The following is a 23,648-nucleotide window of genomic DNA, read 5'->3' on the forward strand; positions in this document are numbered from 1 at the left end:
CTTTGAAAAGGTGGGAAACCTGATCATAGCTCTCGCAGTGTCTTACCTAGTTTGGTCCCTAGAAGAAAGAGCTAGCAAGAATGCAGGTAAGAAAACTAAAATGTGCTATGCATTTTTCATCTCCCAAAAAGCACACATACAGTCCTTTAACTTCCTTTCGACTGAAGTAGATGCAAATTGTACAGAATTCTCCATGCAGCAAAAAGCACCCACACAAGAACAATTTCTCCCTCACCACCTCAGTGATCTTTACTTTAACTAGCCTGTCTTCATCTCTCTCTCACTCTTTCTCCATCAACTTGCTTTGAAAATGAGCTCTTCCGCAAAGTATGAGTAGACTCACATCTCATGGAGAGAATTCCAATCCTGCTTGACTTTTTAACACTGAAAAATCAGTCTATTTATTTTATTTCCCCTCCACATTACAAGTTTCATATCAAAATTAGAAGAGATTAATCTAAAAGATATCCTGTAACAAGGCAAACTGGTGACTTTAACAGCGATATTTAAAAAAAACATTCCTTAGAAAAAATGGCAGTTGATATTTCAGGCTCCTCAGATATTTCGCAATAGTTTCGAGGTTACCTGTGTCATCCCCACCCCTGCCCTGATCATCTTGTCCTGTGCACCAAGCATCTCACACACAAGTGGACCACTTTACTTTGACCCATTCCTTATAAACCGAGAGAGGCACAAGAATAGAAGATATGTCTGGATGCAAAAGAGCAAGAGAGAAAGAAGGCACATATTTATAGACAGTCAACAGCTTTGGAATCCACAGGGACTGGCGCTCACATCCTAAGTTTAAGGAACAAAATCCCTTTTATCTGTTTTTCCATGGCAACGAATCCATTATGCTTGCATGCTTTAAACAGTGTGGTGCATCTTTCAGCTGAAATCACGGTCTGGAAACACAATGGGAGCAACCAGAGTCCACAAGTAGAGGAGAAGCCCAACCCAACTGGAAGAGATCTTCACCCAGACCGCAGGCCAAGGGCTGGTCAGCTGCTGATGTTCTTGGTCAGGTCTGGGGAAAGAACATACACATGAATCAAGCCCAGGCTTAAAGACAGATCCAAGAACATTGCGCTAAGTTACCTGCCTTGCCATCACTTGTCCTGAATACCCAAACTTTCCTCTTCCTGTGAGGCAGGTGAGTGAGACTGAGAGATTGCTTGCTTGCTTCTGTTCAGGCTTGCTCAAGGTCATTGAATGATTCCTTATTCCCCACATGCACTTTTTAAAGACAAGGTCATGGGGACAAGTTTGTTGATAGATCTCTGGAACATCTACATTTGGAGGTTGCATGGCCCCAAATATCAATCACAAGAGCAGACAAGATCTACTGCTGTCCCAGCATGCTTCTTGGTTTCCAAAACTTTATGGCAGAGGCCTTGACTTCTTTCAGCCTGCAAGACAAGTTTCATTTCAGAGAAGCTCCTGGGGCTTCCCTGCAGCAGACAATGCCAAAGGCACCCAACTAGTACAATGTTTTAACATATAGCTTTATCTTCCAACAGCTAAGTCAAGCTTCCTTTCCCTCCAATGGCTTCAGAAGTGGTACTGGATAGCAATGGCAAACCTCTCTGTTTTTTCCCCAGAAAGAGAAACTGCCCTTGTTTCTTTATTCCAGTAGTCTGGAGGTTTTGACTCTTTCAACCTGAAGACCAAAATCAATTTTAGAGCTGCTTTTGTGATAAACAAGGAGGAAGGCAAAGGGGAAGGGGCTAAAAGACCAGCACTTTACAGCTTAAATCCCTTACTTCCAGTAACTAACCATTGAAGAAGCATTTCAGCTATTTAGAATGGGAGTGGAAGAACTTCACAGAGGATGGAAAGCCAACAAACTATTGGTGGACAGTGAAAAGGGATGAGTCTAAAGTCATATGTGTGACTCCCCCTCCATTACATTTTAACTGGGTCTCAAAAGTTCACCTTGAACAGTAGTCTGTGAAATTGCTTTAAGCCCCCTTAATAAATGACTACTCTTAATCTTTGCATTATTTGCACGGTATGGTTGAATTACCATTTGCAACCCATCTTAGCCATGTTCTGCGCTGAAAGGAACTATTTTAAAGCAAATGTGTGCTTTTTTCTCGATATTTGATCATGGCTGATGGCTGCCTGATAGGACCCACTGAGAACAGCAAGCCCTGCATGTAACAGTCAAAGACATGAGATAGACTACCAAGCCTGAGAGGTATCAAGAACTTTTCCAAAGGTGGCCCAAGGGCCATATATGTGCAAGCTGGGGGCACAGGCAGCATTAACACTTTGTTTTGGGGTTCCCCCTGAAATATTATCTACACAATTGCTCATTCCCCCTTTGTGCCCAATCCCATTTCATTTCTGTTTAGCTAGCAACACCTTCTTTCTCTTGTGAAGCCATGTCATCGCACTGATTCACTAAAAGCACAATGTTATCCAAGGTTAGACAGAAGACATACCTGCAACTCAGCATGGGGCAGCCGGCATCGTTGGTTGAAGCATGCCGGGAGCTGCAGAGGCCTTTCTCCTACCATTCTGTCTAAATTTGCAAAGGTGTGCACCCAGAAAAGATTTTTTCTGTTCCTTCTGTTAGAAGAAACTAGAAGCTTTTTAGGATCAGCCACTTTAAAAACAAAGCTTCAAGAGCAAATTCTAATTAATTTTAAAATATAGCACACTGCATTGCATCAGGACAGGGTGGGATAAAATTACACAAATGCAGCATTAAGATAAAAATAAAAAAACCCTGAGCATGCAATCCAGGGAAGTTTGCTTTTATTAATTTACATGCTCCATTAGAAGGAAAGAATCTAAGTCCATTCAAAGCAAGCCACAACTAGATGCAAAATACAACATGCATCTAAAATTCATCATCTGAAAATTAAATGCTGACTACAAACACAAAAATAGATCAGTAAATGCAGTTCAAAATGTAACCCAAAATCACGGTATATAACAACCGTAGCCTCAAATGTCAGATGCCTCCAAACTCAAGATTTGCACACATTCTGTGCTTGGAACAAGGCAACCTGGCAGAAATCTCTGCTGAGCATCATGCTGGGATGCTTATCACCACCAGAATTTCTACACTGCCTGCCCTCTGGGCAGTTCACAACAATTGTTCAACAATACAAAAAAGATACATTAAAAAACACAAACAAAATTATACAAGAGTGTAAAACAGTGTAAACATTGCAAACAATTTTGATAAAACTAGGCCACATCAAAACAACTGATAAAGCCATTAAATGCCTGGGAATAGAGGGCTGTTTTAACCTGACATTGAAAAAATGACCATGTTGGGGCCAGGTGGACCCCCATGGAGAGATCATTCCATGACTGGGGGCCCATCTCCCTTGTGATTTAGATGAGGAAGTACAAGGGAAGAATTAAATTTGCAGATGACAAAGCTGGGTGGAACAGCAAATACCCTGAAAGAGATAAGATACAGGGTGATCTAGATAGGTTAGAATGCTAGGCAGAGAACAACAGAATGAAATTCAGTGGGGACAAATGCCAAGTCCTCCACTTACCCACAAGAAACCAAATGTACCATTAAGATGGGGAATACTTGGCTTGACAATACCGCAAAGGAGAAGGATCAGGGGTTCTTGTAGATCACAAGGCAAATAGGAACCAACAAGGTGATGCAGCTGCAAAAAAGGCAAATGCTACTTTGGGCAGCATTAACAGAAGCATCATTTCCAAAACTCAGGAAGTACTAGTTCCTCTACACCTGGCACTAACCAGACCTCACTGGAGTCCTGTGTCCAGTTCTGGGCACCTAAGTTTTAAAAAGGTGCAGAAGAGCTAGAAAGGGTAGAGAAGAAGGGCAACAGGGATGTTAAGGAACGGGATACAAAGCGCTGTGAGGAAAGATTGGGAGAACAGGCAAGTTCAGCCTGAAAAACAGAAGAGTGATGGACATTATGATAGCACTAAACAAGTACCTGAAAGTCTGTTACAAAGAGGAAGGACTAGATCTCTTCTTGTCCATCCCAGAGTCCAGGACATGGAATAAATGAAATATAAGTGAATAACCCCATTCTAAAGCTATCTAGGTTGATGGCCAGTCTTCAGCTCTTGGGAGTCAGAAACCAGTGCAGAACCACCCCCCTCCCCCCCCTGGATACAGAATGCCTCTCAATTCCAGGCACAGGGAACTGTGTTCGACTTCCTGGTGGAATCTGGTTGGCTCCTGCAGAAAACAAGACTCCAGATGTGGATACAAACCCTACATACATGCCTGTAGGGTTTGCATCCACACATATCTGGAATTTAAATCCCACTAACTCAGAGGGGGTTACTTCCATGTAGACTCATACAGGATTGTGCCAGGTTGTCTACTGTGATCCAACCAGGCTGCTACATTCGGAGAAGCAAGGACAAACATGCCAGGAGCGTGTCAACAAGACACTAGCACTGATCTTAACATGACCTGCACAAGGAGCTCTGTATAGCAGCATCAGCAAAAGAGCCCCATTCCAGCTGCATAGCAACTCACAGCGACTCCTGTGTACAGCAGCCGCGGAAAAAAGGCAAGTCCAAATGGAAGGAAAGCCAGTTTGAAAGTAGGAACCAAAAATATCCTAAAGAGGGCCAGAAAAGCAGTTACTGCAAAAGCAAAAGTGCTTTTTCACATGACGCAAACCTAACCTAATGAATTCTCCATCCAGAAAACATGGGTAACAGCAAGTCACTTCAACAGCTTTTCAAATGAGATGGGCAAATTATTTAAGAATGGGTGGGACAGATCGGGTGGGAGGTGGCAAAAGGGCAGCCCCCCCCCATGTGTGTGTGTGTGTGTGTGTGTGTGTGTGTGAGGGAGGGAGGGAGAGGGAAAAGGAGAAGGAGAAGGAGAAGGAAGAGAAATGAGGTATTGCTTTTGGCCTCCGCAGTGGATTTGATTTCATTTCCAAGCTTGTGTGCATGGCAAAAACACCTTCAGAGATGTGGCTGAAAAGTGGACTGTGGGAACACAACTTACTGCGCAGACTATCCTTGCAGTGAAACCTTTTAGTGCCAGCTCCTAAACAGACTCCCACCACATGGGTGTAGTAAGAGAGAAATGCCCCAAATTACCTGCTGAGCAGTTTTAACCCTTCCACATACACACGCACAAGATTGCCTTCCAGACCCTCAAGGCCCCTTATTAGTACTGGAATTATCAGAGAACAACAGGAGTTTTGGCTGACCCCAACTGCTGTGACAAACTATTTCTTTGTTGCGGTCACCTGCCAGGCCTGCCTTCGGACACTGACTCCCAAAAAATAGCTTCCCTGAAAGCTCTTTGGCCCACAAGCCCTTGCTTCAGAACCCAGCATCCACGGGAGCGCAGGAATGGCCAGGGCGGATCTGGCAAAACGGGCCGGCTGTTGGCTGGCCTGGCGTCACAGGCCCGTCTCTACGCTACCCAAGAAAAAACGCTGAGCGGCGGCATCTTGCAGAGCTGCTTGGCACGGCTGCAGGTATGCTGTGTGACAGAAAGTCACGCTCTATAAATAGGCAAGCAGTTGCAGCTGCAGGGAGAAGTATGTATGCGAGGCAGGCAGAGAGCGAGGTCTCAAACCAGCAGGCAGGCTGCCTCCCTGATGGGGTGTCCATTCAGCAGAGGCAGTCCCTGGCCGTGAAGACTGCCTGCCTTCCACGGCTCCCCCTGAAGCTGAGCAGAGTTCAGCTGAGGAGATGTTCCCCTTCTCCTTCCCAAAAACTCCATCTTGCGGAGCCTGATGCTCCCTGCTCGTTACCTAGGCAACATCAGGTACTGGGCAAAGGAGAACACCCTAAGCCCGAGGAAAGAACTCTTTTCTGTCGCGTTCTTTCAGTGGACCCATAATTCAGTGCTGGCCTGGTTCAGATGAGAGGATAACTGCACTAAAGCTAGAGTAGAGGTTGTGGCTGAAACCCTGGCTTGCGTTCTAAGAAGCCATGGCTTGTTAACCATGAGAAATTTCATCAGGAGAAGCCATGGCCTCTTGTGGGACTGGGAACTGTATGTTGTTCATTATCATTTCTCTTGTATGGGGTGGAGTAGCCCCTATTTCAATGCCAACCCACAGTTCAACAATGACACACACACACAACTCTTAAGCATGGGTGGTCAGGTCGTCTCATTGCTGGCAGCGTATCCTTTAGCCCTGAATCAGCATCCGGTTCTGCACACAGGTGGCTCAGCCACCCTGACCAGATTTTGATAAGACCTGTGCAGAGCAGGTGGGTCCGGGTCCGGGTCCAGTCCTCAGCAACCGCCCAGTCAAAGGACAGAACAGGTGACGGGAAAGATGCCTGCAAGATGGCTGGTGCTATTCAGAGGAGACAACATAGGCTCGACCAGGAAAAGACAACTTGGTGCCCTTCAGCTGTTGGGGAACAGAACTGCAACTCCCATCAGCCCCAGCCACCAAGGATTACAGAATCTGTAATCCAAGTTCTGGAGGTTACAAGGCGGCATACCGCTGAGTAATCTAGCTTGATGTAAGGCGGCGGCCTGTTTTTTTTGGCTGGGGAAGTGGGGGGAAAAGGGAGGTCTCGCCTCCTTTCCAGTGCAGGTTCTATTACAGTGCTCTGTCGGAAGGTGGACTGGGCAGCTGTGGCTGAACTCCGGCTGAGGACAGGGAGCAGGGTTCACAGCCTCAGACTCCCGTGGGGCAGCCAAATTAAACAGCTGCCTGGGGGATACACTCCCTGCTCCTTTGGGCACCAGGCAGAAAGGAAGCAACTTTTAAAAACCAGCCAACACACCCAGGGTTCACAGCAGCACAAAATCAAGTGTGCAGACGCACTGACCTCCATCATCTCCTTTCGGATCCCCTTTCCCTTTCCTTTGCCGACATGCATTGCACGTGCACAAACACACACGGCAGAGCTATGCAAGCCCGTGGTGCTCCAGGGCACACTTTTCACTGCCATGCTTGCAGAAATAGAACCATTCACTTTGCCATTCATTTGCCTTTCACCTTTCTTCACTTTAAGAACTTGGCTAGAAGAGCAACATTCATTGGAAACTATGCCCTGTTGGATTTATCCTGTCCTTCCCATTCAACCGCGTTCATAATTTTAGCCTGCTTTTCTTTTCAGGTTATCACCAGAAACAACAACAATGCATCAGTTTAAAAGCAGACCAGATCAATTAAGAGACAAAAAGGCAGCAGAGGAGAGAGGCCAGAAAGAAAACTCAAGTCGCAAAGACAAAGCTAGGCAAATAAAGAGCTCTTTACACCATAAGGCATCCATGTGTCAAAGTTCCACCAAGGAAGAGCTCCACAATTGGGGCATCTTAACAGAGGAGGCCCCGATTCTTGCATGCACCCACTCGATGCCACATATTGGGGGCATCAGAGGGAAAATCCAAGCCATGCAGGACTTCCAGGCAGACAAGCATGGAGCCGTGGCCATGAAGGTATTTTAATTTATTTGTTGTATTTGTATGCCACCCCACAGCCTGGGGGCTCTCTGGGTGGCTCACAAAAACAGAAGCATCATAACATAACTATATTCAAATAAAACATCTAAAACCACATAAAATCAAATTAATGTAAGGTGCAAAACAGGAGGGAATAATTAACAATAAACAGCAGTGAAACACAAATGAAACCATAGTTCTAAAAGCAAGTACTCAATACAGAAGGTCTTTATTTATGGTGAAAACAGAATAATGAGTCTGCCAGTTGCTCCTTTTTAGGAAGAGAGTTCCAAGGATGATTCGCAACAACAGTGAAGGTCCTTTTTCTAGTCAATTCTCCCCTCACTTCATGGGTCATGAAGGAGGGCCTCTGTTGAAGATCTAAGTGGTCTGGCAGGGATATATGGACAGAGGTGTCCCTTTCGATATCCCAGTCCCAAGCCATTTAGGGCTTTGAATGTAAGCGCAAGCACTCTGAATTGTATTTTCACCTGAGATAGGAACCAAGCCAAGGATAAGCTCTCAAAGCATCCCACAATACAAAAGCCACTTCATGGATTCAAAGAAATTTTCAGACTCAACTCTTAAGGAAGCCAGAAGGACTCCTGCAGCCATAGAAGTGGGAGGCGGGCACAGTATCTGTCTCCAAGAGGCGTGTTTGTGTTTGCATGCCTGCTTGCATGCTTGTTTTTAAATAGGGTTTGAACAGGTCACCAGAGGTCCTTCAGAATTCTGGTACCAAAGCCAAGAAAGCTCCCTTCGTTCAGGCACCTTGAAATGATGGGCCGTCGACAATCCCACTGCCCTTGGAACAAGGAACATGTGAGGGGGAAACATACAGAAAATGCTTTCCTAACCTCACTCATTCGGAAAAAATCAGAGGAGCTTGCCAACACGTTTCATCTCTCTGAGACATGAGCCTCACGTGATGACACGTGATAGCACAGAAGTAGGGCAGAGAGCAGTTGTCTCCAGCTAAAAAGGTCCCAGGCCAGGCCTGGGAAGATGTCCCTATAGCACAAGGTCGCTTAACCCAGCCTGGTGCCCACCAGATGAACTGGATGACAGCCCTCATCTCCAGCCTGGAGCACGGCAGGAGCAAGAATCAGGGAGGCAGCAATTGGGGGGAAGGATGCCACAGGACTGACAGGGAAGCAGCCAGCAGCTCTCATCCAGCAGGCTGGAGATCGTGCCGCTCGTTCTGCACTGGGATGCTCACAAAGTGGCCGGGCTGCTGCCCCAGTGAGAGGGCCTCACCAGGCACAAGCCGACAGAGCACTGCCCCCCGGGGCACCCCAGCAGCTGCTCCTCAAAGGCACACTTCCTCCAATGCCAAAACAAGCATGTGGCCACCATAGCTAGCAGGCATGGATGGCCTCATCCTGTCCACTGCCCCGTGACTGCTCCATGCTGCAGTTCAAGGAGGGCTGCCTGAATCACACCCACGAACTTCCAGAGACACAAAGAGAACTGACAGGTCCACCCAGGGAACACGTTTCCGCAAATGCCCCAGACTGGCTTTCGACCAAAGCCATTTGGAGCTTTGTAGGTTAGAATCAGCCCTTTCAGTGGCACCCAGAAACAGACGGAGAGCGGCCAAAGATAACGTCGGAAACATGCTCAAATGGAACCGGATGAAGCCTCCAAATGGACTTCACGAGTCAGTCCCTGCATGCAATGCCTCTTGCAGCCAAACTACCTGCCCCGAGAATGGCAGCACGTAGACAGAACATCTAGTGCTCTATCATTCCTAGCCAGCACAACCTCTGATAAGGGAGGATGGGAGTGGTAGTCCAAATTACTTAAAGGGGAACAGGCTGCCTATCCTGGAGAAGCTTGATGTTAGAATAAATAAACAGCTAAGTGAGCATAGCCTCTTTTCAGAGCTGAAATACTGAAGTTGAGGAGGAAGGGATTAAAACTACCACCATCATTTTCTCTTCTGAAGTTTCCTACGGCAAGTTAAAAATATAAAGCCTGAAACGACACTGATGGAGATAATTTCATTTTAACCCCTTTACGGAGGTACAGGATTTGAGGAAAATATAAGGCACATATGACAGCAAAAGCTGCGGAAGGGTCTGACTTGTGAAGCCCTTTTGGAGGTTCAATCTGAGCAGGTTTCCAACATGGGTGCACCGTCCGCCCAGTTCCAATTGGGGCTGCTCACACTTACACTCAAGTCAATAAAAAGCTAAGCTTCAGCTACAAGCTACATGTCAGATACAAACTTATCTAAACTTGGAAGGCTGGGCCGTTTCAAGTACGTTTATTTGCAAATACGACAAACACAAAGAAGAGAGAACTCAAATGCAGGGCAGAAAAGAAGAAAAGAATGTCTCCTAAAAATATTAATGCACGATCATTATTCATCTTATTTTCAATATACAAAAGAATTTAAATGCTTCCAATTCAATGATATGCCTTAATATAAGGCGTCCAAATAAACTAAACCCAGAAGTAACCGTGGGAGAGAATAAATGGCCTGCACGTACCTGTACCAGTTGGTGAGTGTCATCATGATGTAGAGAGAAGCCAGGAGGAGGCAGAAGTGGAAGAAGGTGTAGCTGTAAGTCACCCCATCTTCTTCGTTGTCATAAGCCTGGTGCACCCCTTCTTCAGAGGCCGAATTACCACCCCCAAGCATCACTGGACTCTCCTCCGTCTGCATCATCTTGTTCACTTGCGTGTGGTCAGAAGAGCGGATGCTGAAGGCAAGGAGAAGAAAAGAGTTCCGGTAGTACACAGGAATGGAGACATCCGTAATGGTTTCAAATGAGTTCTGGTTTCTATAATTCTGACTTACATATTCTGCAACAGACCGGCTTTTTCTGAGTCAGGCGAATTCCACGATGTTGCAGAGCATTTATTAACTTGGGTATGGGCCTGTGCTAACTCCCCTGGTGCATTTGCGCCAGTCCGTGTGCATGCTTGTGCATTCAGTGCTCATTCTCATTGACTGAGCAACTGCATAAACACATAGTACAAACGTGAATATAAATACAAAGAATTAAATTCTCGTAAACGATCCTGACTCCCTCCATCAATCAACAGGTGAAATTCACCTGCCAGTCCAAGCAATGGATTTAAGAAAATGTGTATATTCTGAGTTGTACATACCAGCATCTTTTCTACTGTTATATGCAGGCACTCCCCTGCCCCACTCATGCCTGGCATGGGAGAATACCCACCCTTCTTAGGACTGACCAATATCTTCAACTTAGGTTCCTTTTTTTAAAAAAAGGTATATTTACTGATGGTTGTGCACACAGCTTCGGTAGCATACATCACTGGACAAAAGAAACACACATTGCCAGCTACCCAGACAGGGTTCAGTTCCCCTGCTGCGTACTCCTTTTCATGTAAAAATGAGACTGCTCCTTGTGTTAAAAAAAGATAACACACTTGTGGTTGCCTTATCATGTCTGCCTTCACCCCCACAGAAAACTGTTTGGTTTCAGAAGTACAGATAAGAGATAGTGGTAGTTGTAAGAGCTGGATGGAATATGATGGAATACAACGTCCATTTTAAAATGGTATCGAAGATCCCTGCAGGTAGAAAACTAGCAGGTCAGGGAAAGTGTTCTGGCTGAGCTTTCTTTCTGCAGGGATTTTAATAAAGTGGGGGAGCATTCCATCATCTCTGTCTCCTCCCCCCCCCCAGTTGGCAGAAAGCCAAAGTTGCACTGAAAATGAACAAAAGTGTGATATTGATTTAAGAAATTTGTTCTCACCTTCTTAGTGTTTTCTCCTCTGTTTCTGGAATGACCTCTCCAGAAAGACCTGCCTAGCATCTACCCAAATACATTTTTGGTGCCAGACCAAAGCCTTTCTATTTTCCTAGGCTTTTGAAAAAAACATTTAGCACTGCAGATTTCTGTCCCTCCCGGTTTTAAATGAACCTAGCTCTGTTGTTGCTGCTCTTTGCATTCTCTTTTGAAACTGACAATTCTGATAACATTGTGTTGCTTTGGTTTTTGTGCTAAAAACTTTGTTCCTGTCATTGTATTGAACTTTAATGGAGTTAATACTTTTGTATTCTAAACATTAAGCAGGAAATTGCAGTTATGGGGTGCTTATACAACAAAATAATAAAATATCAATGACCAATTAATAAAAATCCACCAGCATTTTTCCAGGACAGCTTTCCTCTTCCTGGAAAAGCTACCACAAGGAGCACTTTGACCGTCTTAAATTTGTCCAACTCCCTTGCATGCTTATTAATCTTCCCCTAATGCTGTTTATTTCTCGTTACCACCAGAGGGAGACTGGAAGCTAAAACAGAAGTAATTTCCGTATATTCCAAGTTGGTTGGTTCAGTCAACAAAAGCCATGGTGACTTATAAACTAGGATAGCTTGCAGTGTTGTCTGAACCCAGAAGCACAGTTCATTTAATGTGTTCATTTTTATACTGCCAAATAGCCAAAGCTCTCTGGACAATTACAAGTTAAAATTAAACAAATGTTAAAGACACAAACACAAACATTAATTAAAAAAACAAAAACATAATTTCAATTGCTATTATTCAGCACAGAAGCATAAAGCGGGATATATAAAAACAAAGTTGAAAGGTTAGTTTGCTAAATGCTGGGGAAATTAAGAGGCCTGCACCTGGAGCCGAAAAGAGCACAAAGTGAGTGCCAGGCACACCACTCTGGGGAGCCCATTCCAAAAATCAGGGTGCCGCTCCTGAAAAGGTCATCCTCCTCAGAACCAGCTACCTCCCAGAGACAGACCCCGAGTGGTTTAGCAGGGTTTAGACATGACAGGGAACCCTGGTTTATGGTTTATCCTGTTGTGTGACTCCAGTCATTCCAAGGGTAGTGACATGAATGCTTTAGGTTTTGAATAATGGTTTTGCATGGAGTTTAAGTGTTTATAAATTACTAATATACCCCTCTTGCCAATATCTTTGTTGCTTTCATTTTCTCCTCCAGACCAGCAGAGCCATATTCTGCACTTGTCCAAGAGTTTTCCAGCATCATCTACACACGGATGGATGGAGGCTCTCTGCAATTTCCACCATGTCTCTCACCCAACCTTTGCTGAACAAGTCAGGGACTGTATAGGAGTGAGCAATTCTGTCCCTGAAACATCTCAGCCCTGGGAGAAGTAGGGAGGGTGCATCCCTGCAGAGTACCACCAGCCACCGCAAGATGCTTATTGTCCAAGTCTCATTCCAGTAGGACCTCTAGTGAAGGAGGTGGAAGTCATATTGAAAGGGCCACCAGTTCCATTAGCTCCAGTTTGGCGCTGAAGGCAACTGGAGTCCAAAAGAGGTTGTGTACCTTGGCTGTGTAGGAGCCATTTTTCCTTAAGCAGTTAATGCTTAGATAGTCATATAGGTCAGTAACATTTATGTATGTGCACCCAGGAAGATAAGAAGATGATATTAACAGCCAAGGCTGTCTTTTTTTAATCCAGTATACGACACTTTGGGAATAACAGTTTTGCAGTGTGTTTATACTTCCCAGGCCTGCTGTTTTGTTTTCTGTTCTAAATGTCAATGAATTCTCACCTTATAAAGAATGTACACAGGACAAAGATGACTAATCCAACAATGCTTGGTGCATCCCACCACTGTGTTGGCTCTCCACCAGCAGGCGCGGAGGTGGTGCTGTTGCCCTCGTTTCGGATCAGCAGGGTTGGGTTGCAGTATTTGTCTGTGAAGGAAAAGCGAATTACATCTAAATGGAAACCACCACCAAGATCCACAGAATCTCCTCAGTTTGCACAAGAAGCGGAGGGGGAAAGTTCCTCTTTGTGCCTGATGGACACCATGCTTAGAAGGCCTCTCTTCATCCAAATGAGTCGCATTTCTTCTGCTCTGGAAGACCATGTTATAGAAAAAGGATGGGAAACCTTGGAACTTTCAGATACTGCTGGATGACACCATCTATTGAGTACAATTCCTAGCTTTAACCTGCCCGCCCACCCACCCCCCAAAAAACTGATCCTCCCCCCACCCCTACAATTCTATCTCAAAGTATTAATCTGTTTGCTTTATGGATCACTATTTTGCCAAAAAAAAATGCAGGTATAGAAGCACCCTGATCAGAATGAAGCTTACGGCATGGAGGGAGGAGTTAAATCTTCCATTACTAGTGCAGACTGGGAACCCTGATCCTACTCTAGAGTAAATATGCCAGCTAGATATGGCTTCATCTTTCAAATAATGTCTGTTTATTGTCACAACTCGTGGTCCAAGCCTTCCAATGTCAACTGCAGCATCGACCTAAACTACAGAGGGGGCATCCTTTAAAATGACACAGAACAGCCCAGAAAAATTACCCTGAGGAATCTTCCAATGGCGAATGAAAGAGATGTCAGAGCCACAGCAAACAAATTAGTTCCACAGAACACACACCGAATACGAGAGCCAAATGGGGATTGTCTCCAGTGGAGTTGGCCCAGTTTGTCCTTTTAAAAGTCCTCCATTCACCAGCTGGCAGACTCGGCCATTCGATTTCTACATGCTGCGTACAAACAGTTCAGGGTGCTTGCGCTCCAGAGAATACTGTCCCACCATCACATGGAGTGAAGCAGAAGAGGCTGGTGGGGGGAGGAGTGGCAGAGAGGTGTTGCAGGACTCGGGTGCCATGCAGTTTGCCCCGTTTCCCCTGCTGTCCTCGGGTGCTGTAGATGACACTCTGTCCCACTGGTGGAGCTGAAGTGGGATTCCCAGTCCAATTGGCTCGTGTGTGTGCAAGAATTCACTGGGTCCCCCCCCCCCCCGCACACTCTATAGATTCCATCCATGATCTCAACTACACAGAACCCACCCTCAAGGGACCTAACATCCACGCTTGGTTGCCTTTCTACTATTCCTCAAATACAAGATTCAACATGGGCATAATCCTGGAGGAACTTGGGTTCGAGACATCTAGGTAGACTGACTAAAATACAGCTCATGCAGATGTTGGGGGAGAAGGGTCAAGCACTCTAAGCATCTATCCATTTCATATGGTCTGGGGGCACTGTTGGGAATTTTGATTTTTAAAAAGTAGGATTCAGGGTTTTTTTTTTAAAGGGCCAACAAAATATAGCAAGGGCAGGGCAGACTACTTACTCGGGACATTTGCCAAGGCAGACCAGGTTACAAACATGGTGTACAGTGTGATGATGGAAGCTTGCAGCAGGCCCGAGTGAGGCTGAGCATCCTGCAGAGGAGGAGAAGGATTCCAGTTAAGGTCCTGAGGCATCTTCAGAGCAAACAGGAGGGGGCAAGACATGATGCTGAGTGCATCCGTGCATGCCTGCATTTATAAATACATCACCTCCGCATGTCAAGAGTAAAGTCCCTTAGCCAGAGGCAGACAAGCAAGGAGGTCAGCAGGGGTATGGAGAGGGAGCTCAACCCGTTTCCTCCCCCACAGCAGTCTAAGGAGTCTCTCCCCCAAAGCTAGTATTTGCTGTGGGGCACCAGAACCCCCTACGGGCACCAATGGGGGTGCAATGAAATGCATGTTTTTAAAAGCCGGTTAAATACAAAGAGACATGACACCTGCGTGGCTCTTGAACAAACTGCATTTTAAAGAGGAGGAAAGGGAGCTGTGATGTTGTCAAAAGGGACAGGTACACAGACTGTCTGCATCAGGGTCTTGGGTGATAAGGCGGAGCGCTCAGAGCCCCTGTCTGTGGAGTCTAGCCCGTTTCATCCCTAGTCGAGCCAGCATCATCAAGATCCGTTCCCGCCAGGCAAATCTCCTCTTTGGTCGTAATTGGACCACCTCTTCCAGGAGACAAGGCTCAAAATAACCCACCCATGGCTCCGAAGAGCATGACTCAAACATTAAACATAAGCCAAAGGGCAGGCCCAGCTGATTTAAGTAGTGCTGCGGCTGCCTGCCCCCACCATCCGCTTAAGCCCCCCCTGTTGACAAGTGCAATGTGCCTCCCCAGCTTCCTTCTCAGAACCAGCTTTTTTTAAAGAGTGCAAGTTTAACACACGTAGTGGATATGAAAAGCATGGTGGGGGTCATTTACTATCCCCTTCTCCCAACACTCAGCTCACCCCCCACCTCACCCCTCTCTACAAAGCAGTTTGGGAGGGGCGGAGCACAGGAAGCAGCATGTTAGATTATCTGTCTAGATTACCTAATTGAAACTCAGGCCTGGGGGCCCAAACCAAAGGTGCTGGCTCAGGAAGAAAGGAGCCAAGGGCTGGGAGGAAGGAGAGATGGAACTACCACAGCCCCTTCCTCAGCACATACCATGTGCCCTGAGCACATCTCTTTATTTTCTGGTTGCATTCCACGGGATGTCTCTACATTAGACAGCCGGGATGGCGTCATGGATCCAGCGTGGGATTAGAACTCGGGAGACTTGGGTACAAGACCCCGCTTGGCTACAAGCGCCCTGGTGACTTTGGGCGATTCATTGACTCTTAGCCTAACGCACTGCATTGGGTGGGCTCAACCGGAGGAATGACAAGGAAGCTAATAAGATCCAACAAGTAATACCGTGTACCTTCCCTGTGTCTAAAAGCAACAGAAAAGCTGCTTTGAGATATTTTTTTTTTTTGCTTTCACTTCTGTTTGGAGTCTTGCCAAGGCCTACAACATGCAGCTTCTGAGGGAGACATCAGAGATAGCTGCCTTGCATAGATAAGAGCTGTAAGCGTTGGCTTTACTGAAACAGCTTTGCCTCTCCTGCAGACTCCCAGAAAGGGATGCTACGGCCCATGTCTCATGACAGCCTCTGAAACAAGGGGAGAAGAAACTTTACAAAAGGTACTGCAAAAAGCATTTGTTCTTGGCTTGAGGAGATGCATTGATGAGTCACCTGCTCAAGCAACCTTGGAGGCCCATGTAGCATCCTCAGGCCTAGTCAGGAAACCAGAGAGGAAAGGCATGTGTTTTCTTTACTTGCTTACATTCTGCAGCCCTATTTCTCCATTTGATTCAGTAAACAGTATGGGATCTTTAACAGAGGTGCTTTCATTTCTTCCTAAGTATCCTGGAATCTGAAGTGAGGTGCTTAGGCTGAACAAGTCCCCTGGCTACCTCGCCAGGTTGTTGTGAGGCTAAAACGGAGAGGATTACATAAGCTGCACTGGGTTCCTTGCAGGAAAAATATAATGCACATGAGTAACTGCATAATTGATACAGCCTGATAGCCTTTTTCAAAATGAGGTTAAACCAGAAAAAGGAAAGGTAATTTAACACAATTGTTTTTCAATGCACCAGCAACAGAAGGATCTAAGCAGCACCAGCATTTTTTTAAAAAAGCTAGGAAGCCTTCACTTGCAGACAAAAAGACCACCATGTGAATGCCCAGTCATTTTCTCCTGGGAGGGTTTTGACCACTGCAGTACCACCACTGATTTTTTTTTAATTTAATTTAATTTTTGTATTTTTTTTTTTACTTAAAGGGCAACCTAAAAATCATCTCTTCGAAGGACCAGAAAAGGTTTCCACGCAGCATCTTACCTGGACCTTGGGCAGGATAGACACCACGGACACAATCACACAGAAGATGAGGTTAACGCTGATGAAAGCCTTGTTCTCTGTACAGCTATCTGGCTTGGTATAATACACGTACAGAAGCACCACAGCAGCGATGGAGACCACATAGAAGAGGAAGGTGAAGATGAAGAGGGCTGGGAAAGATGGAGTACACAAAAAGCATCAATGCGCAGCTTGGCAACGAGACTCGTCTCCAAGCCAGCCCTCGTCGAGCTCTTCTGTGACAGATTAACCCAGGCTGCTGACTGCACAGAGGGAATGAGGGGGGGAGCAGGGGCCATTCCACCAGCCCTGCTGCACGACATGCGGTGCAATCCTGTGCATGCTCGGGCAGTAAACTCCTAGCAACCCTTGGCCTGCTTGTGTTTCTAAACAGGGGAATCAACTGCTGCTCCTTCCCACTGTATCCGATTTGCTCCTGGGATACTTTGACAGCCTTCGAAGCAGTTCCATTTTCAGCCTGCTCTCACCGAGCACCTCTGTTTCAAGGGTGCACAGCAGTGCAAGCCATCCAGGAGTAAGCCACCGTTCCGGAGTCACGTGCCACGAGAAGCAGTGGTTTCAGCAAGTCAGACTTCATAAGCCAGTGACAAACTATAGCTTCCTCTTGGGGTTTGGAGCTGGTTAAAAAATCATGACTGGCTTTCAGGAATGGGTTCAGATACAAGACGTAGCCAGATTTCAGTGAGCCATGCCTTTGTTTAGTGTTACAGGTGAACCAGGCATTTATACATGGATGTTGTCATGTTTTCATTCTGTTATCCCCAAGGTCAAAATCTCTTCAAACTGTTGCACTGAGGCTGTGATATTATGCTTCCTGAGAGAGCACCACAAGAGACAAAATATTTGGTGGATCCTCTTCTTCGCCCATGGAGCAGAAGCTCCTCAAGGTAAAGAGGAGATGCACATTCATAAAACTCTTTGTTCCCCCACTAAAGGGCAAAAGGGGGAATGGAACTGGGGTGGAAATTTCCCATTTTGTTGGAAATCAAGTTCCGGACCAAGAAGGGGGTAGGCAGGAGGAGAGAAAGATCTGCTCAAAAAAGACATTTAAATTTTTAAAAAATGAACACAAGCTGCCCAAGTAAGGCTTTGGTGGTTTCTCCCCCTTGGATCCTTCTTCCCCCAAACTCATTGGCGTACTTTGTACCCCAATCCCAAAAAATAAACCACCCCCCCATATGAGAGATTGGCTCAGATCTGCTGGGATTGCTTTCCATAGTGCAAATATGGTTAGTTGCATCATTTATATCTGGCACATTCAATGTAGATGGATATTCTCAGAGTGGCTCACAAAGATAGGAAAAGAAAGAAAAAGAAAAGAGGAGACATACAAATTAACTATAATTGTAACAGGCAATTCAAGTAGTGTACAATTTCAAATGGTAACTTTAACAGTATTTAAAAACCCAGGGAGAAACAGGAGGTACATTTTTGTCTGGCACCTAAATAAAAGTCAGAAGGGCATCAGAGATGGACTCACAGCATCCATTTCGAACACAGGTGAGCTGGCACGCCATACATACCTGCGTACCAGGATTTGCTGTTGCCTTCATCTGCGTTGCGCAGCCAAATCTGGCTCCAGGAGTGGGCAAAGTCAATCAACAGGATGAGCTGGATGAGGATGAAGAAGAAGGAGCCCAGCACGCCAAAGTAGAACCAGACTTCATGGGGAGAAAAGAGGAAAGGGGAAGGTTATTTCCAAGGACTTTGCATCTGCAGGTTCAACCAATCATGCGAAGTTTTAAATCATCAGCAAGGCAAGGATGATTTCCATGCAGGACTTCTTCCAAGGTAGAGGACTGTATAAATCCAGCCTTTGCCACACTGGTACCCATCTGACTTTTTGCAACTTTTAACTCCCATTAGCACCCACCACCAGAGTTAGGAATGGAGGCCGTTGCAATCAAAAACATCAGAGGGTACCAGGATTAAGAAAGCTGGATTAAAAGAGAGAGAGAGAGAGAGCAGCAATTATAAACAAGCAAGGGTCTAAAGCTAGTGCAATATCAGGACTATAAAAGACTGAGCTATGCAACAGGAAGACCCCCGGCTGCAATCTTACCACTGCCGTGACCTCACTAGGTGACCTTAGGCAAGCCGCTCATGCTCAGCCTCAACCCCCCTGCCCCCATCGGCAGTACGGGGAAATCACACTGATACTTGCCTTGGAAGGTTTGGAAGGGTTCCAGTTAGAGAATGCCCAGGATGCAGTTTGAATGCTCAGAAGTGCTGTGACACTATTGTGCCTTCTTTCTGCAGTCCACAACACTGTGCCCTCCAGAGTCTTTGGACTACAGCACCCATCATTCCCCATCATTGCCTCCCCCGGCCAAAGCAGAAGGAAGCTGCAGTGCCAACACATCCGGATGGTGCCACACCAGGGCAGCCTGTCTAAACCAACTGAGCTCCAAGGGGGAGCTCAGACCCACTGAGAAGAGCTGGGAAGAGGGCCTGGGCAGCCCCACCATTCGGCCAGGTGAGGCAGCTGCAAGCAGAGCAGCAGCAATGAGCTAGGAAAGAGGAGCTTTGCCTGGCGTGGGGCCGGTCTGGTGCCCCCTACACCAACCAGGGCCACCAGGCGCAGCGGTGGATGTCTGCCCATTGCCAGAGTTGGGAACGAGTCTCCTGCTGAGCTGCGTGAGTTTTGTACACACAGAGTTGCCCTTCACCTGAGGCGGCAAAACATCTTGGGCTGCCTTGAATACCTTCCCAGTAGCCACACCTACAAACAGCAGCGTAATCATCATGATCAGTGCCTGTTCTTCCAAATTTGCGAGGCCCCATTATCACGGCTACGAGGGATGCTGAGAAATCCAAGCTGTTTATCAACAAACCCAGCTTTCATTTCTTCCAGGAACAGTTTTTTTTTTGTTTGTTTTTTTTTAAGAATGGGTCTTACTTGCCCATTCAAGGTCCAGGCTCCCCAAAACACTTGGCATTCCAACAGGGAATAATCTATGATTACCGGGAAAACTCATTACCCCCACTCTCCACCAGGACGGCAGCCAAATTCAGAGGGAAGAGCAAATTCTAAGTGGGTTGGCAAGTGGAATTGCATCCCTGCAGATCCTGTTACCACTGCCTATAGAAATGAAGGCCAGACCAACACAGGGAGACGCTTTCAAATGAGCCAAAGGCATTTCTGTCCCCCAAAACCCCACCTCTTGAATTATTCACTTAGCGCCAGTTCAGTGCCAGTATTGCACAGCCTGTGATTAAGCCTGACAGTCTCTGACCGCAAAACCCTGACAGAACAGCATCCAACATCAGCCATTTGACAACGTTTAGCAAATGCTGACTTCTGTTCCTGTTTCACTCAACCATTTCTGGAGTCAGGCGAAATTGCCACTGCTCCCAGCTCTGCGCATAAAGCAAACACCAGGGGACTCGATGCTGAAGTCTTTTTTAGAATGCGAAATTTTACAGCTTCCCATTCACCAAACAGCCTTTCATATCTGCTACAGCTCTGAAAAGCCAGCTGTTGTTGCTGGCCTTGCCACAGTGCATTGCTGGGAAGCTGGGGGGCTTTCACAAGTGTTGGTCTACCAATCCCAGTGTCTCAGCAAGTGCTGTGCTGACCGGGGCTGATGAGGGTTTAGGTCAAACTGAGTGCCTGGAGTGAAGGGACACATCATGAAAAGAGGCAAGGTCTGCTTCTTGTATGGGGAATTTCTGTTTCTATGCATTTATTTAAATAGGTGCTTAACTGTATTCTAGTCACACTTGTTTTATCTTGATATTGCCCTGGGAGGGTCCTAGTCATAAGGCATCCTAAAAGTAATTTTAATTCCATAAAAATAAACAATATGGGTGTGTACTGGAGGCATCCTTAGGCAATTGCCAAGCCTCCAACACCTGATCTTGTCTACCCTGGACCCTCCTTAAAAGAGAGAAAAGGAACAATAAGGCCCCTAAAAGCTCAAGAACAGCTGCCCCGGGCAACAGCACCGATGTAAAGGGGGCCACATCTGCAGCAGGAAGGGGCCCGACACCAAGGATCTCTCAGCTCTTCAACCCCACAGCCAGCCCAGGGAACAAAACTGCCAGGAACAGGTTTTTCGGGAGACACTGCTGAACAAGCTCTCAGCCCTCCAACCTTCCAGCAGAGCAGGCTGCATCCGCCATGCCCACAATCACATGCAGAAGACACTTTCAGCCCCAGGTCAGGGAGCTGAGCCTTGCTTGCCTCTGCTGTGAACTTGCCAGGCAGCCTCAAGCTGGACACACATGCTCAGCGCCTCCATCCTGTAACCACAAAATGGCGAGAGCGCAGGTGTGCAGGGCCGTCTCAACGCACGGGCCTGATGGGCGCTTGCCCGTGGGCCCCATACTAATCCGTGCACGTTAACCCTTGGAAAATTGGAAAACTTCCAAAATTAACAGTAGTTGCAGTTCTTGTAGGGGCCCATAATGCTGTTAAGACGGCCCTGCTGCTGTGGGCAAGTGGTTGGAGTGCTGGACTGGGGATCCGAGAGATCCAGGTACTAGTCCCTGCTGGGCTATGGAGTTTACTGGGTGATGCTGGTCAGTCACTGACTCTCAGCCTAACCCACCTCACAGGGTTGTTGTGAGGCTTAAATTGAGTGGAGTAGGATTATGTAAGCCTCCATGGATAAAAAGGCAGCATAGAAATATAACAAATATAATAACTAAATATAGGAGGGATAGTGATGCCAGATCAAACGGACTGAATGATAGCAAAGCAGGGGTGGGAAACTTGTGGCTCTCCAAATGTCTCTCAACTACAGCTCACATCATCTCTGGCCATTGGCACAGCCTGATGAGAGTTAAAATCCAACAATGCTTGGGAGGGCTGCAGCCTCCCCTCCTCCGTTTGATGGACTGCAGCAAAGTCACGGCTGCCAAGTGCTCATGCATCGTCCTGGAAGTGCGATCTAAGCGCCAAATCTTAATATCTTCATCCACCTAAAAGATGCACAAGTCAAACTGCAGGGAAAACTAGGACAGCCAAACACGAGACAAGTAGGTTCCCGGGAGAAACCATCACTGAGCGCAGCACCTCAGCAGAACTGGCTCCTGCACCTACTGACCTGCAGACCGAACTTACGTGGATGCCCATGAGGCCTATGGAGCTGGGAAAGAGTTCGTTTAATCATGAAGGTTTTGGCATCAGAAACTAAGCTCTCAGACTAGTTTCAGAGCAGATGGGTTGGACTGCAACGGCAACCATTCCCTGCCAGCATGGCCTCGGTCCCCAGGCTGACTCAGGACATTTGCTACTGCTGCTTGCTACTCGGAAGGAAATGGTGACTGCGCAAATCTTGCATTCACTCCGTCTGCAATTAGGAATCCAACAAAGAACTCCTTCCCAAGGCCATCCAGTGTCATTTTTCTACACTTCTAGCCCTGATGGGGGAGGGGAGTCTGCAAGACTGGCAGCCAACTGCCCCCCTCCTCACTGGGCCCCCACTGAATTGCACAAAGCCTCAAGGAGAGAGAGGTCTAATTGCTGGCCCTGGATTTGACAGTCTCCCAGGCGAGCTGGCACAGACCAGGAACTCTCCCAACACCTCTACCTGAACACACATCCTCCTGGCAAAGGGCGCTGGTTTGGAGGAAGCGCTGCATCCTGACTGGGCTTGCTCCCCAATCCCAAACCATCAAGTTCACCCCTGAGCACAGGGCAGTAGGAGAGGCGTGCAGAAGCCCAGAGGCAGAATCAGAGCTCCAGCAGGAAGGCAACTGAGCCCGATCCTTCACACGGGTGGGTCCAACCTGTGCTGAAGCAAGACTGCACCCTTCCTGTCCTGCACTGCAGGACAGCTGCCCTTCTCCTCGCAGTCCCCTCATCTCTGGCTCAGCAGAAAGCTGCTGGCAAGTCCAGCTGTTTAGCTGGTGGGCACGGGGCACAAGCAGGACAAAGCCAGAGGCTGAAAACTTGGAAGAGAGGCTCTTTGCGAGGCCTGTTCCTTGCCCATGTGGTGTAATGGTTGGAGCCCTGGGCTGAGGCTCAGGAGAGCTGGGTCCTCTCTCCCCCCACCCCCACCGCTCAATGGGCAGTTCGGGGCAGTCACAGACTCTCTGTCTAACCTCTCTCAAGGACTGTGGTAAGGATAAAATGGAGAGGAAGAGGGTCGCATACATGGCCTTGGGCTCCTTGGAGGAAAAAGAAAGGGGAAGAGAGAAATGGCATCGTGAATAAAATAGATGCAACTCATCCTGGGCACCAGCAACCTCAAGCGGCTGCCCAGGAGAGCCCACTGTGGACACGGCCCTCCAGGCCCTAAAGGGGGCAGCTGCATCTGTGAGCCACCTGCTACTTCAGCTAACCACCAAGTCCCCAATTAGCATCTCTGTGGCATTGAGGGAAATGAAAATGGCAGGTGACTCGCACAGACCCACTGCAAATCACGCCACTCCTACTAGCCACTGGGGGGGATCACTAAAATAGGATGGGAGGACACTTAGCCCCACTCAAGCCAAGAAACCTGTTGACCACCCTCTTGACTTCTCTGTGGCTTCAGAAAACTTGAAGGAGTAGGGAGCAGAAAACATTCGGCCTCACTTTTAAGCAAGGCAGCTGATCCACACATGAGTATGCACACAGACCAAGCTTGACAGGTCAGCCCCAGTGTACAAAACAAACAGAAATGCGAGGTCTGGCCTACCGGAAGTGAATGAGCCATCTGGAATATAGAAGGCCCCCACCGTTATTCCAACCAGTATCAGGAACTTGAAAAACCAAAACCTGGAGTAGACAAGAGGAGAAAGAACACACGTTAGACTTGCAGAGAAGAATCCTAGGACAGCCCTTGCAAGCAGGTGC

General features: G+C 47.1%; 1 protein-coding gene across 2 annotated transcripts in view; it reads right to left on the reverse strand.

Moving 5' to 3' along the window:
• Nucleotides 1-370: 370 nt before the first annotated feature.
• Nucleotides 371-23,648, reverse strand: part of SERINC2 (serine incorporator 2) — a 32,601-nt gene continuing 9,323 nt past the window's right edge. The window contains exons 4-10 of one of the 2 annotated variants that reach the window (XM_044434867.1): nt 23,491-23,570; nt 18,385-18,522; nt 16,823-16,992; nt 14,461-14,551; nt 12,910-13,054; nt 9,886-10,098; nt 371-1,027 (exon numbers count right to left, since the gene is read on the reverse strand). In XM_044434867.1, the coding sequence (XP_044290802.1) occupies nt 889-1,027; nt 9,886-10,098; nt 12,910-13,054; nt 14,461-14,551; nt 16,823-16,992; nt 18,385-18,522; nt 23,491-23,570 (976 nt within the window). In that variant the 3' untranslated portion in view covers nt 371-888. Of the gene's footprint in view, nt 1,028-1,102; nt 1,410-9,885; nt 10,099-12,909; nt 13,055-14,460; nt 14,552-16,822; nt 16,993-18,384; nt 18,523-23,490; nt 23,571-23,648 lie in introns of those variants that run through there. The other variant, XM_044434868.1, reaches the window with a different exon arrangement.

This window comes from Varanus komodoensis, unplaced genomic scaffold (genome assembly GCF_004798865.1).
Source record: "Varanus komodoensis strain SLA01 unplaced genomic scaffold, ASM479886v1 scaffold29_1, whole genome shotgun sequence".
NCBI classification, from domain to species: Eukaryota; Metazoa; Chordata; class Lepidosauria; order Squamata; family Varanidae; genus Varanus; species Varanus komodoensis.